This window comes from Rhinolophus ferrumequinum, chromosome 15 (assembly GCF_004115265.2).
Source record: "Rhinolophus ferrumequinum isolate MPI-CBG mRhiFer1 chromosome 15, mRhiFer1_v1.p, whole genome shotgun sequence".
Lineage (NCBI taxonomy): Eukaryota > Metazoa > Chordata > Mammalia > Chiroptera > Rhinolophidae > Rhinolophus > Rhinolophus ferrumequinum.
This window is the reverse complement of record NC_046298.1, coordinates 9,844,504-9,862,954: the sequence shown is the minus strand read 5'-3', so window position 1 is coordinate 9,862,954 and position 18,451 is coordinate 9,844,504. Positions and strand designations below refer to the sequence as shown.

At 54.1% G+C, this 18,451-nt stretch overlaps 1 protein-coding gene across 1 annotated transcript in view; it reads right to left on the bottom strand.

The window, feature by feature from the left end:
* Nucleotides 1–6,708: 6,708 nt before the first annotated feature.
* The window catches only part of CPNE2 (copine 2), a 44,520-nt gene continuing 32,777 nt past the window's right edge, over nucleotides 6,709–18,451 (bottom strand). The window contains exons 13-16 of the mRNA XM_033129494.1: nucleotides 18,095–18,146; nucleotides 16,545–16,678; nucleotides 8,396–8,632; nucleotides 6,709–7,123 (exon numbers count right to left, since the gene is read on the bottom strand). Coding sequence (XP_032985385.1) covers nucleotides 7,016–7,123; nucleotides 8,396–8,632; nucleotides 16,545–16,678; nucleotides 18,095–18,146 — 531 coding nt within the window. The 3' untranslated portion in view covers nucleotides 6,709–7,015. The remainder of the gene's footprint in view (nucleotides 7,124–8,395; nucleotides 8,633–16,544; nucleotides 16,679–18,094; nucleotides 18,147–18,451) is intronic.

The window sequence follows — 18,451 nt, the reverse complement described above, 5'->3', positions numbered from 1 at the left end:
TTCTCTTTCCACTCCCGTGCAGATGCCCCGCCGTGTCCCTCTGCCTCTTTCCTCACTGTCGTGGTGGCGGTGGTGGCGGTGGTGGTGGTGCGGGGGGGGGAGGCAGGGCCCAGCAGAAATTCCACTAGAAATGCCCTGGAAAGATAGGCACCAGCTGGCTTATAAAGGGTTTAACGGGTTATGTTGCTTTCTTGCTTTTTTTCCTTTCTTAGCAGCATAGAGAAGCAAGGGCCGTTATTGGACTGTATTATTTAAACATTGTATTCTGATGCGAACAGGGTGTTTGGTTGTACTGCCTTGTGGACTGTGCGGGGGGAGAAAACTGACTCAGGTAATGAAATGGCACAGTCCCCTGGAACTGACCAGTTGTTTTGGTTTTTTTTTTTTCCTTTTTTTCTTTTTTTATTGGGGAAGGGGAACAGGACTTTATTGGGGAACAGTGTGTACTTCCAGGACTTTTTTTCCCCCCAAGTCAAGTTGTTGTCCTTTCAATCTTAGTTGTGGAGGGTGCCGTTCAACTTCAAGTTGTTGTCCTTTCAGTCTTAGTTGTGGAGGGCGCAGCTCAGCTCCAGGTCCAGTTGCCGTTGCTAGTTGTGGCGGGGCGCAGCCCACCATCCCTTGCGGGAATCGAACCGGCAACATTGTGGTTGAGAGGATGCGCTCCAACCAACTGAGCCATCCGGGAGCTCAGCAGCAGCTCAGCTCAAGGTGCCATGTGCAATCTTAGTTGCAGGGGGCGGAGCTCACCATCCCTTGCGGGACTCGAGGAATTGAACTGGCAACCTTGTGGTTGAGAGCCCGTGCTCCAACCAGCTGAACCATCTGGAAGGCAGCTCAGCTCAAGGTGCCATGTTCAATCTTAGTTGCAGGGGGCAGAGCCCACCATCCCTTGCGGGACTCGAGGAATTGAACTGGCAACCTTGTGGCCGAGAGCCCACCGGCCCATGTGGGAATCGAACGGGCAGCCTTCGGAGTCAGGAGCGTGGAGCTCTAACCGCCTGAGCCACCAGTCCTGCCCAGAACTGACCAGTTCTTGATGTTGTGTGACTAAGATTAAAAGCTACATCTGCTGGGTGGTGTCACTTAACACTCATCATTCATTCATTGTGAAGTTTTTGCTTACTCTTAGAAAACGTATTCCTTCTCCTCCATCTAATTCCATTTAAGGCTAAACTTTTGAGAAACAGAGGACTTATTTCATCATAGCCAGAAATCAGATGTGCTAGTAGGGATGTGAACGAGATGATTTATTGTTGGCCGTTCCTGTGATCCTAAATAGTGGGACACACCTGCATATTCTGACTGCACTCTATACTCTGTTGAGGTCTCTCTCTGTTTCATACATTCGTAGTTGTAACTTCCAACTATGGGAGTTATTTCCAGCTTAAAGGTGCTGCCCTCGTCCTTTCCTCTTCTTTTATCTGCTGCCCCCTGCTCTTCTCCCTTCCCACACAGAGCAGCTCTGAGGCTGGGAGCAGCCAAGACCTAGAGGTACTGCTCCACGTCTCTCATAAAGGGAGGGAGGGAGACAAGGTATGGAGGCCTCAAGGACAGAGGTAGTCGTGGGCTTTAAAAAAAAAAAAATCTGTAGGCCCCTGTGCTTCAGGAGAATGGGCCTGTGTGATTCTTTCTTCCCCTGGGTTCCTACGTCACTTGTTTCTGCTTCCTTGGGTGTGAGACGGAGAGAGACACACACAGAATGTGTTGACACTGTGATGCTGGCAGGCAGAGAAGCTACTCAGTTTTAATGTGGGCAGAGAGGCCCCTGGATCTCATCCAACCCACTGCTTTTCCCCTTCCAATGCAGTGACATTCTGGTGCCCATTGGCAGATGGTGACTTCCCTTCACCCATAACTGATGCCTTGTGCTGCTTCCTCCTCTTCAGAACGACTGTGCTAATTGTTCCTGACTGTCAGTACAGGCGCGTCGGCTCCATTCTAACAAACAAGGCGTGTAGGTAAAACTGTAGGCTCCTTCTGCTCCTCTGCTTCGCTGTTCCTGCGGTTGTGCTATCATTATTCACGACCGTACCCAGAGCAACCTCGAATCCTTTCAGGAGGCAGGCTGAGGAGTCAAAGTCACCCTGTTCCTGTGGTTTGACTTTTAAGAGGCCATTACGATACCTTGTGGCCTCTGTTGATGTTGGAAGAAGTTGACAAAGGGTTGCAGGAATTTAAAACATACTTAATTGGGAAGCTAATAAACCCGTCAGAGAGTAAGATCTTGCTTTACCTGTGCCAGGTCCTGTGCTCCCAATTCCCTCCCCATAACCGTAAGAGCTAGATTGTGTCGAGAAGATTGAGGCTCTTCAGACTGAGAGTTCTGTTACTGGTACCTCAGGCGAGATGGAGAATCACCCGTGATCATTTCATCATGTTCTGTTGTACCCATTAGTGTAGTGTTGGAACTGAAACACGTTCTGTGGAACCAGGAATAGCAAAGCAGGACCTGGTCTGTCTAACAGAGGAAGCAGCCTTATCCGGTGTAAACCATGTGCTTCAAACCCAAAAAAGAAGAGAAAAGAAATGGCTGCAAGGAAACACTTCTTGAAACCATAAAATACAGCACTCTTGCCTTAATAGAGAATTGGGGTTTTATAACTAGGTGATGGGATAAAAACAAAGTTCGGGGGGTTTCTTTAAACCTGCTTACATTTTCCCGAGTGGTCGTATTCTTAGAACTCTTGAACTAGGGAGAAAGCTCGTCTAGGAGGAATCCTATTGCCAGCTCTATTTGGACTATCTAGTTTGTGTCACACTATGCTCTCTCAGTCACTTCCTGTTGCCATCTACGTGGGTGGGGAGAAAGGGAGTATGAAATTCATGGCATCCACTTTCCATGTGTAAAGAGCAGGGAGGCCGATGTGATTGGCCCTAAAGAGGTGGTTGCTGACCTGTTCACGTGTGGCTTCCTTGGCCCCAGGCCGCGGCTTCTCAAATTCAGAGGGGTAGGGGGAGCTGGAGCTTTCTTCAGGAGCACCCTAGAAGGAAAGTCGAGCCCCTGACTGGGGGTGACCCTGGCTTGTCCCTTGCATCCTCATTTCTTTCACTCTCCACTTCAAGCGTTCTTCCCTTCCGGCTGCGTCCTTTCTACCCAAGAGATAAACTTCATTTGCTTAAGACTTTCCCCCGCTTCTGCTTCTCCCTGGAAACTCGGCTTACTTCCACCTTCCATGGACATACCATAGTGGTTATGAGCTTGGAGCCAGACATTTACTAGCTGGGTCACTTGGGGAAAGGTCCTTAACCTCTCTGGGTCTCCTTTTCTCCCTCGGTAAATAGGAATAATGATACCAGCTTCCTCGCAAGGGTGAGAGGATCTAGATGAGGTAGTTGGTGTGGTATCTGGCACCAGTGCTCAGTAAATGGTCGCCGTCTTGTTAGTACTGTGACTGTCGGCTTCCCGCTTCTACATGGGGTGCCCAGTGCTTCCAGTAGTGATGATTTGTGGCAGGTTTATCCATCCTGGCTTTCCTCAGTTGTAGCTAGAACACTGACAGGATGAAGGGTCAGATGTGGTCGTCAGAGCCCCAAACACCAGCTTGTTTTGTGTGCTTCCTTCTTAGCTAAATGTTAATTGCTCAGGCACACCCGGTTCCTTGGCTCGGATGTCCTAGCCGTGGGTTATGGCTCAGCTGTCATCTAAGCCCCTCTAGAAAAACAAAAAGGAGAGCTCAGTGGCAATGCACCATCGTTTGGACTTGGGCATTTTCTTGATGTGCTGGCATGCTCAGCCCACTTAGTATAGATTGCAAGTTCTGCTCGGTGGGAGACTCGAGTCTTGGCAACACTTTTGTAGTCACATATTCATGCCTTAGTGATGCTGGCAAGGGTTGGCAGCTTGCTCCCTTACCTGCTGGAGCGATGGTGTGGAGAGAGAGGGAGTGTCACAGCAAGAACAGGCAGAATGTGGCCTCAGCATTGGAGCTTCGCAGAGATGGGCAGCCAAACCCACAGCCTCCACTCTGAGCGTTAGACTGTCGGCTGGGCTTCTCCCTTACATTTTGGTGATAGTCATATACCTCACTGTCCTTTGTGTTGATTTGTTTCCTTCAGTCTGGACCAAGGGCCTGCTATGTACATACCAGGCACTATTTGCGACATATACAGATCATTTTTGTGGACTATAGTGTCTCACCCTGAAAAAAGTCCTGTGAGGCAGCCCTTCGTTACGTTTTGTGGAGAAAACTGAAATTCCTGGTGGTTCAGTGATTTGCCTGAGTGACAGCTAGGTGTCAACAAGCATTTTAATTTGAGCCTTTAACTCTACCCCTGGCTTTCTGTGGTTTCACTGACACCTGTCAATAAATGCCAGTGCTCAGGCCTCAGAGGAGGTGATTTCAGGGTGAAGAAGTCTTACAGTCAGATTTCCAAGTGCACTTTCAGCCTACTGTTCATGTACAAGCACCAAGTAGCAGCACCAGGGTTTGGTTTATTTGGTTTTATTGAGATATACTTGACATATATTGGTTTCAGGTGTATAACATAATCAGTATTTGTATATATTATGAAATGATCAATCACCACAGTTATAAAACATTTTTATCTTGTAACGAGTGCTTTTAAGATCTACTCTCTTAGCACTTTTAAGCATATAGTACAGTATTAACTATAGTCACCATTACACCCCCAGGACTGACTTATTTTGGTTTGCTTTTTTTTTTAAGTGGTGATTTGGCCTGGTCAGGAGTTCAGGCGCATTGCTGTCCCGTGAACTCAAGCCAGCCAGGAGTAGAGGGCTTGCTTGACGACCCACCCAACCTCGGGCAGAGAGGGGGAAGCAAAGGCAGAGATGGCTGGGTCTCCTACGTGGAGTGGGAAGTGGGGGCTGCGATACCACACCTGAGGTAGGTGGGTCCATAATGTTGAAACACCAGCCTGGACACTGGTGGAAGGCAGGGGCTCTGCCTTCACGTGACCCAGACTCCCCAGTTTCACTAATCTGGTAAATTACTCGCATGGGGAAGTGTAAGGGAGAGGTCTGCGTGAGATGTGGTCACCGCAATACTGCATCCCATGAAGGGTAAGGAGAGGATGCGGGGCTGGGAGGAGAAGGCTGCTCCCCTGCAGAATCCTCTGGTCAACCAGAACTTGACAGATTATCCCAGGCTGGGCTGGGTACAAACTACCCTGGATGTCATATTCCAGCTAGGCTCACTTCAACTGCCGAGCAGGAGGGTAAACCAAAAGTCTCGTGCTGCTGTTTCGACCAACACCGTCTTGCAGCCGTTCTGAGAAAGAGCTAGGCCTGAGCTAAAGTTGCCAGATGCACTGGTCCTGGGACTCCATCCGTGGGGCTGTGATTTCCCCAAGGTCCTAGGGGGGGGATATGGGATATGGGGCTCCATGCAGTCCTTCAGCCCTCTCTGCAGAAGTGAAGGTGTCCCTAAAGGATATTTCAGCTGACTTTTGAGGGCCACAGAATCAGCAGAGGCATTGAAAACGTAAGATGAGGACAGATATCCTTCACTCGCTCCCACCAGATAAACACCAGCTCCTGAGTTTACCAGGCGCCCCAAGGCTGGAACCTGCCTAGTGCAGGTCCCAGGTCTAGCAGGTCCCTAGTAAGAATTACCTGGAGGAGGAGCTCGAGGAAAGAGACTTCCCTGTTTCAGCGGAGAGGAAGGACAAACTAGCAGCTTGAGCAGAAGACCCTTGCGGGGTCGAGGGAGGACATCAGTTCAGTGGAACAAGTGCGGGCTCGAGTCTGCCAGCCTGGATCTAAGTTCTGGCCCTGCCTCTAACAGGTTCGATTAGCGTCTCTGCTTGTTTCCTCCTCTCTGAAATGGTCATAGACAGGCTGTTGGAAGAGTTCATCAAGATAATGCCCGTGAAGCACTTAACACGGAGCTGGAGACATAGTGCTTAATGTAAATGTCAGTTCTTATTGGTGATACACGAGCCTGTGGCAAAGGGGCTGCTGGGACTCCCAGGGGGAGATGGATAGAAGAGAAAGATGTGTTATATGCAAGAGGAGGGAACGGAGAGGAAGGCCGGGGTTTCGGAGACTGGTCCCCTGGCTGGTTTCATGAAGTTGGGCCTGAATCCAGAGAGGCACGCAGTAGAAACCAGTGGCTGTTAGCAGGGCCCGAAGCAGCCCTGTTCAGCATCCTAAAGCTAAACAGCCTTTCACACTGCAGAGCACAGGGCCAACCCCAATGTCTGGGAGACCTCAAGGAGGAGCAGATGGGTGACAGCATCAGCTGGGGGGGGTGTGTGTGTAAGGGGGATGGGAGGACATAGGACAGAGTGTGGACCAAGAGGAAGAAGGGGTGGGGACCGTGTGCTGGCTGGGTCAGCGTGTGGGCTGTGCAGGGGCCAGAAAGCCTGCCATTTTTGGCGGAGGCCTGTGCATTCTGTTCATCCACACACTGAGCATGTCCACTGTGCCAGGTTCTGTGCCAGTTTAACAGAAATATTACCGCTCATGGGGAATGCAGGTCCCCAAGTAGAAGTAACGGCATTGCCCTCACAGGCTGGCTGGAGGAAAGAGGTTTTCCTGTTCATTTCCCAAATCAGTGAGCCTGTTGGGTCCCAGCTGAGGAAGGAGCTGACACACGGATGTCTGAAACTTCTTTATTACCCTGAGATAACAAATAGAACATGGTCACAGTATTAAAAAACAGCGCATGAACCGGGCAGGCTACGATGGTGTGTCCTGGGCACACATTCCTCAGAGTCGGCAGCTAGTTACTTGGAAAAAGCCAGTTATGATTGTAAAAATTTTATTCTCTTTAATAACAATAATTCCACGAAAAGTATACAAAGTACATTCAATACTTAAAAGAGTGGCAAGGGTGGGGAGAGGAGGAGAGGAAGCCGGTTTGGCCTGGAAGTGTCATCAGTAGACTCCAACAAAGGACACCCAGCTGGGCTGGAGGAAGTTGGGCGTGGAGGTCTGGTTGTAAAAAAAACATGGATCGCTTTAAAAAAAAAAAAAAGGCCACCCACAAGGAAGCAGGGTGAGCGTGCATATTCCTGGGTGGGGAGGCCCAGCTGGCATGCTGCTGCGGGCTCAGGCGGGCTCCGAGTTGGTGGGGGACAGGTTTTTATGCTTGAAATACTGCACAACTTGTTGGGGCAACTCCGCCAACACAGCTTTGGCCAAGGTCTCTTTTGCTGCCTGCAGGGTCCGGGGCGTGAAGAGAGGAGAGAGTAAGGATTAGTGCCCAGAAGTGAGGGGCACCATGCCCAGAGAGCTGCTACAGCGGTGTGCCTGGAGGACAGCAGCAGGGTTGAGGCCCGTGGCCGTCCAAAACGCCTGCCTGTCCACGCCTGAAATCCCACTGTTAGCATGGCCTGCCTTACATTAAGAGTAACTCTTCACTTGAGCACTTAAGATGCCCGGGAATAACATTTTAGGGAGAATTTATCTGGGGGAGGCTTTTCGGGGGAGGTTGGTGGAGGCGAGCTGCACAGCCTGTTCACCTTGCAAACACTTCCTGAGCACCTTGGCCGGAACAAACACCATGACCGTCTGCTTCACTGCTGAATGTGCAAGCACAGGTCACGCACAGGAGGTGCTCAGTCAGCATCCCGTGCATGAGTGGTGGCCGATGCCCAGCAATTGTCCTCAGGAAGCTAATGAGTCAAACCACCTCACGCAAACCCACAGGTATTGTGCAGAGATAGGAGGACCACCGGGGCCAAATCAGTGGTCAGTTCTTGCTGGGACTGGCTCCCAGGATCTGAGTCAAGGTACCCGGAGAGGACCTTACGGCTGAGAACTGAGGCCCAGAGCGGCCAAGGACTGTTCCAAGGCCACACGGTGCCTCTGGCGGTATAGGGATGGCATCTGGGGATGGCATCTGAGGGACTGTGCTCCCTCGGGCTCCTTATGGGCCCAGGTGCCAGGCAGTGACCAGGAAGCCATTCCCCAGCCTCCTGGGGGCAGACCTCAGGCCACCTGCACATAGTACCAGAGCCAGTTCTAGGAGCCAGGTGGGGTCACCAGTAGCCCCTGCAGGGACCTTAGGGAGAAGAGGTAAGATGGGCTGGTTTTCCATCTGTGAAGTGAGGCTGGGAAGGGGGGATTACCACAGAAGCCTCTCTCACCTCTGGACCTTGCCCTCTTCCCTCTATGCCTTGGAAATCTGCCCCACATGGATGCGTGACTTCCGGTCAGGGTTACAGGGCAGGTCGTCTAGGAAAGCCTGCCCTGGAGCCCCAGTCTGGATTCCATCAGCTCACTGAAGCAAGTGCTCACACGCGGCCTCACCAGCCTCACTGGGGCAGGGCCTGGCGTGGCACTGAGCACATAATAGGCCCTCAGGAAGTGTAGTCAGTAGAGCTGAGGGGAGAGGAGCCTAGGACTGGGCAGACCTTCCTCCTGGGTCATCACTACGGCTTTTGGGGTCCTGTACCCGGCCCCTCCCCAGCCTGGGCCCACACTCACATTGCGGAACTCGCGAAAGGGCACGAACTGCACGATATCACGGGCTGCCTCCTCCCCCGTGTGGGAGCGCAGCGTGCGGCTGTCCCCATCCAGGAACTCCATGGCCGCGAAGTCAGCGTTGCCCACACCCACGATGATGATGGACATGGGCAGCTTGGAAGCCTGCACCACAGCGTGCCGCGTCTCCTCCATGTCGCTGATGACGCCGTCCGTGATGATGAGGAGGATGAAGTATTGCTGCAGGATGAAGTCGGCTGGCACTCAGCAGGGCTCTGTGGCCCCTGGCCCCCCTTCCTCCTCCCACCTATCCCAGACCCCCCCAAAAGCCCTCTGACCCCTGGGAGGCAGGTGGCTCTTCTTCCCCAGCTGTAATCAAATCCTAGCCACCTCCCATGGCGCCCTGGGCCCTCCAGGCCTCTGATCTATTTAAACCTTGACCCGGTCACAGCTGGAGCTGACTGCCCTCGTCCTGCCCTGTGTGTTATCTTGGGCTCCCCAGCTTGAGACTGAAGGCCTGGCTCTGCAAGTCCCCACAGTGGGGCTCTGACTTCACTCTGCACCTCAGTTTCTTCATCTGCAAAGTGGGAGTCTCTGCACCTCTCAGAGAGAACATGCCTGCACATGCAGCAGCTCGCTGGTTAACAGCTGCATTCCTGGCAGGCCCTCGGCTGGTGAGGAAGACCACTGGCTGCCAGACGGCGGGAGCGGCCTCCCCGCCCCACCTGCACACGATCCCCACGCTCCGGCTACGCTCCGGCCCAGACCCCGTGAGCCACATAGGACCCTGAGACGCCTTGCAGGAGTCAGGTGACGTGAGTGGGGGCCCAGCTGGGGGGAGGATGGTTACAGGTCCCCGAGAGCCTAGCAGGTCATGTAGGCCGGCATTTTGGATTGTGGGACTTGGCCAGTAACAAGCAGACTTGGGGTCACACACCAGAGAGCACTCAGTCACAGTGGGAAGGAAGGCTGTTGGTCCTTCAGTTGTACAAACTACCCAGGAGGAACTCACAGGTTGGTGCTAGTGTGTCTTTAACGCCTCTCGACCATTTGTAACCTTATTAACAAAGAGAAGGCAGGAAGCTCAGAACTTAGGGGACAGTAGTGTCTAGCGAGACTTGAATACCATTGTACAGTTTCTTGTATACAGAGGGTGCCAAAAAGTATACACATTTTAAGAAAGGAAAAAACTTTTAAAATTAATAACACATACTGATAACAAAAGATGAATACAAGTCATGTGCGTACATTTTTTTGGCACCCCCAGTATTTATTTCTATTGCTACTCTCTATGGCAAGTGATCACTAACTTCTCTCAGTGCGTTATAAAGTTTCTTTATAAAATTATTTAAGTAAAAAAAATACTGAATAATTAGCGTGGGTGTTGGTGGCTACAGCATAAACTGCCCAGGTGGGAGGTGAGTGAATGAAGGTCAGGAAAGCTCCCTGGATGACCTATGAGCAGGGGGGTCCCTGGGATTCCAAGCTGGCTCTGACCTCGTTTTCATTGGCTGTCCTTAGCCCCCTGTGGCCCCTTTTTGGGAACTCAGTTATCCCCATCCATAAACAGAAAAGCCCTTGTGGCCCTAATATTCTGTTCAGGGCTTTGGCCTTGTAGTCTGACCGTGCTGATTCTCAGGAGAGGAAACGGGCCCAGACTAGTCAAGGTCATAGAGCTCAGGCCAAAGCTACGCCTCAGGTCAGCCCTTGGCCACCTTTTCACTTATTTGCTCCCAGGGGAACGTACAGAGGATACAAGTTCAGCCCCCTAGGATGCCTCATTCTCCTGCCTGTCCCCCAGGAGAATGGAAGGAGGAGGGTGAGACTCGTGGAGGCATGGACCCCACCATCCTAACCCCAGCTCTTGGCCGCAGTAAACCAGCTCCTCCTGCACTGTGCCTTTAAGAGATCAATCCCTTGGCTAGGGATACCTGTTGCTATGGAGATGGCAGCCTGAATCCCTGCAGTGGAGGGCTGCTGTTGCCAGCCCCCCATCCCTAGGGTTGGGGAGGGGCCCATGTGCCCATGTAGACCCTTGTGCCCCCACAGCCCTCCATCGTCCCTGCACCCACCTTCCCTAAGTGGCTCTGTAACCCACTGTCATCCCACCAGAAATAGTCCAGGGCAGTATTTCTGGGGCACCTCAGCTGGCAGGAAGGAAGGCACTGAGAAGCCTGGCAGTAAGGAAAAGAATGCTTGGCCTGGTCAGCCGGCCTCACCACTCAGTGGGTGGGACTGGTCTCTAAGCCCCGCCCAGCCCAGATGGCGGCCTGCCACCCTCCTCCCCTCATGGCTTCCCTTCCAATCAGCCACACGTCTGCACTGGGAGACTTGGAACACACCGGCCTGGGCCTCCCTCCGAGCCTTGGAGCCTTCTTTCCCAGGGAGGTGGGCACAGATAGGGCCTGGGATCCTGCACCGACAGGGTGAGGAAGTCCCTGCTAACACAACACTCCCTGTCACCCGCACCCTGTGACGCTCCTTTTAGGGATGGGATGGGCTGCGTGAGGCTCAGTGCTCTGCTCAAGGCCTCCCAGGTGGGATGGCACAGTCTGGATTCTAACCCAAGCCTGGCTGAAGCCAACGTTGGAGCTCTTCCACAATGTCGTCTGTTGCCGACTGGCGTCAGTGCCCTGCACCCTCTCACCCAGCACGCCAGGGTCCAGGATAGCAGCCCAGGGCAAGGCTCCGAGTCATGGCACTGGACTTTAACCCTTGTGTGCCAACCAGCCAGTCACAAGGCCTCCACCCATGTGCCCGGCCTCAGCTTGGGGTCAGCAGCCTGGGCTAGTCTTGGCAATGGATGTGCAGCGGACAAGTCCTGAGCTTCTTGCCCATCTATCGCAGGCAGAGCCAAGGTTATCCAGGCGTTTCTAAGGTCCATTACAACCCCAGGAGTCTCCGGCCCACCCCCAAGACAGTTCAGAAGGGAGTCGGGAGGGGGCTGTAGGAGAAAGAAGGGGGGAGTTGGGCAGGAGGAGGTGGGAAGGGGCTCTGCTGACCCACAGACATTCCTGGCCGATCCTACCCAAGCCTTCCCACCTCCACGTGGGCCTCTCCTGGTTCACTTGGACACCCTGCATACCCTTCCCAGGCACAGCTCTAAGTGCCATCTACCTGACTGTGTCTGCTCCATCCCAAGCACACGAAGGCCCTTCCCAGCCCTGAGCTCTGCCTCCACTGCCAGCACTGGCCCCTGGGGAGGGCTCCTCGGACACTTCTCTCCCCCGACACCCCAAGCGCTTGCTCCTTGGGGTAGCCCCTTGCACCCTCTCCTCCATCTCATGGGCCTGGCACCCTGTCCGTGCTCCAGAAATGTAGCCAGTCACTGTCAGGTCAAATGCAAACTCCCAACACAATACCCCAAGGATAGAGTATCCTTTGCCTTCAGCAGGGGTTCTTCAGGTTTCTAGAACTGTACATAGCCACTTGCCCTAATCCATTTAACGTGTGGTTTGATTGATAAGAACTTGACGTGACCACAGTAGTTCCAGGAAGAGTCCGGGAAGTGGCACTCCCTGACATATTTCTGAAAAGTTGGCTGCCGAAGACCCTGGGGGTAGGAGTGGGAGGGAGGAAATTCCCAGAATCCTGGCTGCTTCTCAGCTCCCCCACTACAGACACTTAGGAGACAAACCAGAATGGGCCATGGACAAGATGGGCCAAGTCTTAGGGGCCAGAGCAGAGGGCAGAATGAAGGCCCCACGACAGGAGTCCCCTGGCCCCCACCGGCACCTCTTAGCACCCTTCAGTGGCTCCCGATGCCCCCGAGAGAAAGTCCAGATTCCTCACTGGCTTCAAAGACCCTGTGGGAGTTGGCTCACATTTTTCAATCTCACCTACCCCCAACTCACCCATCTTACACCACACACTTTCCTTCAGTTATGCCCACACTCCATGCCTCCAGGCCTTTGCATATGCGGTGCCCTCTGCCTGGGCATCACACACACACACACTCTCACTCTCTCACATTTACAAGGCTAACTCTTAAGCATCCCCCACGTCTCAGCTTGAACACCACTTTTCCAAGAAGCCTTCCCCGAGCCTCTGTCTGGGTTAGGTGCCACCTTTACGATCTTGTGCTTCTGGCATCACAGCTGCTGCTTCCTGAACTGGCTCCTCACTAGACTGCGGGCTCTGGGAAGACAGAGGCCGTAGCCTGTGCATCACGCTCCCCTCAGCGCCGTGCAGAAATATGCCTGGTAAAGATGTGCTGTGTGAATGAACGGAGAGTACAGCCCTGCCTAGAGAGATGCTTCCTACCACCTGCTCCCGATTTCCTGGACGTGGGTGTGTATGCATGTGCGTATGTCTGGGGACAGGGAGGGCGAAGCCACACCAAGTATTCCCCTGAAAGTGGCTGTATAAAAGCATCAGTCAATCCACCAATTATTTTTTTGCGCTGGGCCTGAATGTGCTCAGCATCGCCAAATGCTGGCCCAAGACGTGTCCTCAGAAGATTCAGCCACCCACATTCATTGAGTGCTTATTGTGTGTCGGGTACTGTGCCGAGCAATTTACGTGCTGAGCTGGCTGAATCCTCACAGTGCTTCTATTAGGCAGGTACTGTTCCATCCTCCTCATTGTTCAGGTGAGGAAACAGGTTCAGAGAGCTTAAGCAACCTGCTGTGGGTCACACAGGCAGGAAGTGGGAGAACTGGGGTTTGAACCAGGTTGATGGGCTTCTGGAGCTTGGGGCTGAACCAGCAGACAGCCCCACCTCCCCCACCTCCAGTGCAAGGTGAGACCTGCGGCAGAATACAGGCAGGAGGTGGAGACGTGTAGGTATCTGTTCTTGGACATCGTGGGAGAGGCCAAAAGAGACGCCCTGACTCCACTCCTGCAACCCAGAGAAGCTTGGAGATGGCCCAAGGTCACATAGCTGGGGTGGGTGATAGTGCCTCCCCAGGCTACCTACCTCCCCAGGTTGGGAGGACCAAGTCACAACAAAGTGGCTGAGGTATGAGAGGATTAGGACTGGTCAGAATTCGGACTTGCTCAGAGAAAGGGCCAAGTTCTTCCCTCTGGGGGCCCTCGGCACTTGTTCCTTGAACACAAAGACACCTGCCTGGCCTTCCCCAGGGCCCAGGCCCCCTGCAGACCGAGGACCCAGCAAGCACAGGCCCATGTCTCCCCAGGATCCACTCTCCTGCCCAGTCCTACGAGGCGTGGCAGGTGAAAGTGCACTGAAAGTGACCGGACTTCATTCCTACTCCCACACCACATTTTTTCCGTCTTAAACAAGAATGCAGGCCTTTTTTCCATTTGAAAGCTGGCTCAGGCGGATAATAGATCGGGATAATAGACCAGGCGGGACAGTGGCTTGGCTGGCCACAGACATTCAAACGACTCCAGCCCTGCACCCCCAGGAATTTTATAACAAGCCCCTCCCAGGCCTTTTCCAGTTACTGTCCCGTTCAGGTTGCCCCAGATCCTCATGGCTCCTGGGGCTTCTCCCATTTCATAAAGGAAATGGGCTCAGAGCTGGGGAGGGCTGCTCTCAGGCCCTCAGCTGCCCACAGGCAGGCAGGCAGGGCGGGGTGGGGACTAGAGACAGTCCTGTTCCCCAGAACAGAAAGGACCAGGACCCTTGCTTCACTGCTGACCCTCACTCACTGACCTCCCTCAGCGGGTCCCTGACCTCTGTCGGGAGCCTCTTCCAGGACCTGGTTGCTGCCTGTCCTTTCTGCCTGTCCTTCAGGTGTCTTTGGGTGCCAGGCATTGCACTATCTCATTTAATCGGGCCAGGCCAGTCTCAAACCGCCTCATTGAGTGCCGGACTAATAGGTCCTGTTAGTATTCCCGTTGTACAAATGACGAAACAGGCTCAGAGAGGTTAAGTGATTTACCCACATCACAGTGAGGAAGGGGCACGGGCAGGAGTCAACCCTGGCATCCTGACTCCCAGGTCCCCTTCCCCACAGACCCTCTGCTGCCTCCCAACAACCAGACCATGTGCTGCCGTCCCCAGGATGGCACTGGTGTCCTCTTCTCTCATAGCCTCCCCCCTCCTACCTCGCCACAGCCTGCCAACCGCCAACATCCATCTCCCTAGTGACGTACTAAGTAGGTGTCCCCCTCCTTTGGGCTGTCCCAATGGGGCAGCCCTTTCCTTTGGGGAGAGGCCCTGGCTGAGACCCCTCTTCCCACCTCCTTACCCAGCATACAGCCCACAGCAGGGTCTGACTTAAATCCATCCATTCTAGAACACAATGAGTGCCTGCTGCAGGCTGGCAGGGGGATACCAGTGCCGCACAGACACAACCCATCCTGTGGGGCCAAGAGTCCAACAGGAAGACGCGCAACATAATACAGGGGAGGGGCATGAGGACTAGTTTTACAAAAGAAGAAACTTGGAGGTTGGATCCCAAGCCTGCTGCCTACGTGCCCCAAGACAGAACTCAGGCGGATGTTAACCAATCGCAGAACAAACCATCCAAAGGCTAGTAAGCAGAGAGATTCCATCGCAGCCATCCCCGGAGTTACGACCACTACAGACGAGCCACAGGTTGTGCCTCACAAAAGTTAAAGATAAACCTGCCCTTCTTCTTGCATCTCACAGAAGTTAAACTGACCACTGTTCTTCCTCCTTTCCCCTATACCAAGAAATTTTCCACAGAAGCAAGAAAACACACATATAGCCTAGCCCGGGGACTGGAGGGGGTCTCCCACTAGCGATTAGAGATCGCCACTCTGTCTGTGGCATGGCCTTTCTTTTCTTACTCTCTGCTAAATAAACTTACTCTCACTTTAAACTCTGTATCAACTCACGTTTGAATTCTTTCCTATGTGAAGCCAAGAAGAAAGCTTCTTAGCTCAGGGTTTGAGTCCCCACTTTGGGGGATTCGCCTCACTGGCATCAAATAGATGAGGTGCCACAGAATATGTGAAGGACATGTTGCTGCCATCTCAGAGTCCAGACGGGAATAAACAGAGAAGGAGGGAGAAGGACTTCAGGTGGGTGGTCAAGGAAAGCAGCTGGGGGGAAGAGTGGCATTTGAGGGGACACTGAGGGATGGACGGCGTCAGCCGGGCAGAGTCAGGGGAGAACCTCCCGACAGAGGAGATGGCAGGGCAAAGACTGGCAGGAACAAGCATGGTGTGTCTGAGGGCAGTGGTGGAATCTTTGTAAGTGAAGGAAGGGCTCTGGGTAGGAGAGGAGGTCGCTGAGGAAGGGAGAGGCCGGGAGCAGCAGGATCTGAGGTTTGCAGCTAAAAGGACCCTCCATGGGGAAGTGGGTGAATTTGAGATAATATTTTGGGAGTGAAAAGAACAGTCTAGAAGGGACTGCAGCACCTTTCAGAGTGGAGGATGCCTGGAGAGGGGCAGCGGTGTGTGCAGGTGTCACCAGGGGCAGTGCCAGGTGAGCATCAGAACCCGAGCCAGGGACCACCACCCCAGGGCTGCCTTGGCACGAGCCTGATGAGTGGGACTTGGCAGAGGGCCTGGAAAATGCTACTCGTGGCACTGCCCCTAGGGCAGGTGGAGGAGGGTCCCCAACTTGCAGTGAGGCCAGGGCAGGTGGTGGTGGATGGCAGGGGAGGCAGAGAAGCTGACCCGTGGAGACCTCCACATTGGCATCGCGCTGGGGGCGGGAGAGGACTAGGACACAGATGTCCGGATGTGGCCAGGCACTGTGTTCCAGATGCACACAGCAGCACTGGCAGTCTCGGGCCAGGCCAGGCTCGAACCCCATCACTGAGTGCCGGGCCAGCGCCAGACAGTTCCGCCCCTCTTAGCGTGAGGCGGCGGGGGGTTGCTCCGTTGGGACTACGGGGCTGCAGGGACCACGGCCTCCTGGTTTCCATGTATCCCCTCTGCCCTGGGGAGGCTCCCCTTATTGATCACAGCCCTATTTCCTACTACACGTGCACGGAACTGCCGTGTCTTCCTCAGGTCTGTGCCCTAAGAGGCCAGGACGAAGCAGACAGCTTGCTCCAACCCCGTTACCATACCTGCAGGAAAACTGAGGTACAGAGAGAGGCATCTAGGATTTTAGAACAAGGGAAGGCAGAGTATCCAGCTCAACAGCGCCGTGGGGATGGGTGGGGTGGGAAGGATGGACCTCAGTCTGGCCTCCCTCAGACAGGCAGGGAGGGCCCAGCCCATGCAGCCTTATCCTGGACGTCCACACGGGTGGCCGCCTACTCACCGTGGCTGTCTGCTGCTGCGTGGCCTGGGCTGCAAACCGGGCCACATGGTTGATGATGGGAGAGAAATTGGTGGGCCCATAGAAGCGGATGTGGGGCAGGCACGCGGAGTACGCCTGGGCGATGCCGTCCACGCCTGCCTCAGGCAGAAGAGTCTGGGTCAGCCCAGCAGCCCCCCTGATCCTGCACCCGCTCTCGCTCTCCTCCCGACTGCTGACCAAGGACCATGTCATGCTCTCCCCAAATGCCCCTGCCATGACCAGTGTGGGCCTGTGAGACCGGAAGCTCCCCGAGGGCAGGGGCAGGGTGGTATAAAGCAAAGAGCCCTGAAAGTGGAGTCAGACAGACCTGAGTTCAAATTCTGCCTTTGCCACTTCTTAGGTGTGGGACCTGGTGTGGATTAGCTGTTTAATCTTTCTGAGCCTGTTTCCTTGTCTGTTACTGAGACTGGTAATCTACACTTTGGGGCAGTTGGCACAAGGGGGTCCAGCAGGTGTGGCAAAACCTGCAATGACACTTCAGGGCCAGGGGAAGCCATCAGCAGGTCCATTCTGGACACGCTATGGCTTCTATTCAGGATTGTTGGGGGGCCTGACATGCTTGTACACAGTAGGTGCTCTGCAAACAGCCACCATTCGGAGCCCAAGCATATCCCCCTGCCCTGTGGCCCTGCCCAGAAGGCCACCGGCCAGAGATGAGGTTAACCAACATGAACTTGGACAAGACATCTCTGGGGGCCTGCTCCAAACCAGCCAGAGCCCAGCAGGAGTACAGGGCCACCTTTCCTGCCAGCAGACGTCCATGGCGTCATCCCCAAGTTGGTGGCCACTTGATGCATTTCCCTTCCAAGTACAAACCTGGTCCAGCTTTGGGGATCCCCGGGGAGGGTAGATGCTGCACCTAAGCCAAATCCTAGGCTGAAAGGTCTTGTGATGGCAGGGACCACCCTCTTCCATCCCACCTCGAGCTCCTTCACTGATTCTGGGAGGCTCAGAAATGCTCTCAGAGGTGCGGGTGCCAGCGATAAATAGAGATACCACATTCACTCTCTGCCCCTTCTTCCTCCAGTCCCCCAGGCGACCCTCAATCCCTGGGTGCCAAGGCTCTCTGTGGGCAGCAGGGAGGGCAGGGCAGGGCTGGGCCCTCCCAGCGAGCGTGAGTGGGTGGCAGGTGAGAGGCAGGAGTGTAATTTGCCACCCTTACCTCCTCCTGGTCTACACAAGGCTTCCTGTCAACACTTCCCTTAATTCTCACTTGACCATAGTGAGGTGAGCCAAGAAATATCACATCTCCCTGGGGCAGGTGAGGAGGCAAAGGCTCAGAGAGGTACACTGATCTCTCCAGGGTCACACAGCCAGGAAAGGACAGCAGCTGGCCTGGAATCCAGGACTGCCTGACTCCAACCCCTATCTGTTTCTCCATTTGTCATTCTGAGCAAGTGAGAGGGGTAGGGTCAGCGAGAAAGGACAGAAACCTGTACTCTGCCCTCCCTTCACCCAGGGAGATGGCCTGGTGTAAACCCAGGGCAAATGTAAGTGGGCTTGACACTCACCTGAGCAGAAGGGGTTGGTGGGGTTGAAGTTGATGGCAAATTCATGGGAGACCTGAAATGCAGAGAAAATGCTGAACCGGTCACCTCCTGACCCCGAACCTGGGCCCAGGCCACCCACCCTGCTAGGTCCAGGCGCACCCCTTCCTTCCTACCAGGCGCAGGCTCCCATTGAGGGCACCTGGCTCTTTACTGCTCCCCCACCCCAAGTCAGGGCTATCGGTACCCCTGACGTCTGCTTTCACAGCCCCTGCTGGGTCTGAACCACACAGACAGGCCCAAGTACCTCAATTCATAAGGGAGGAGACCGAGATCCTTCCACATCACCCCAATCTCTCCTGTGGGATGAGGGCTGCCTAT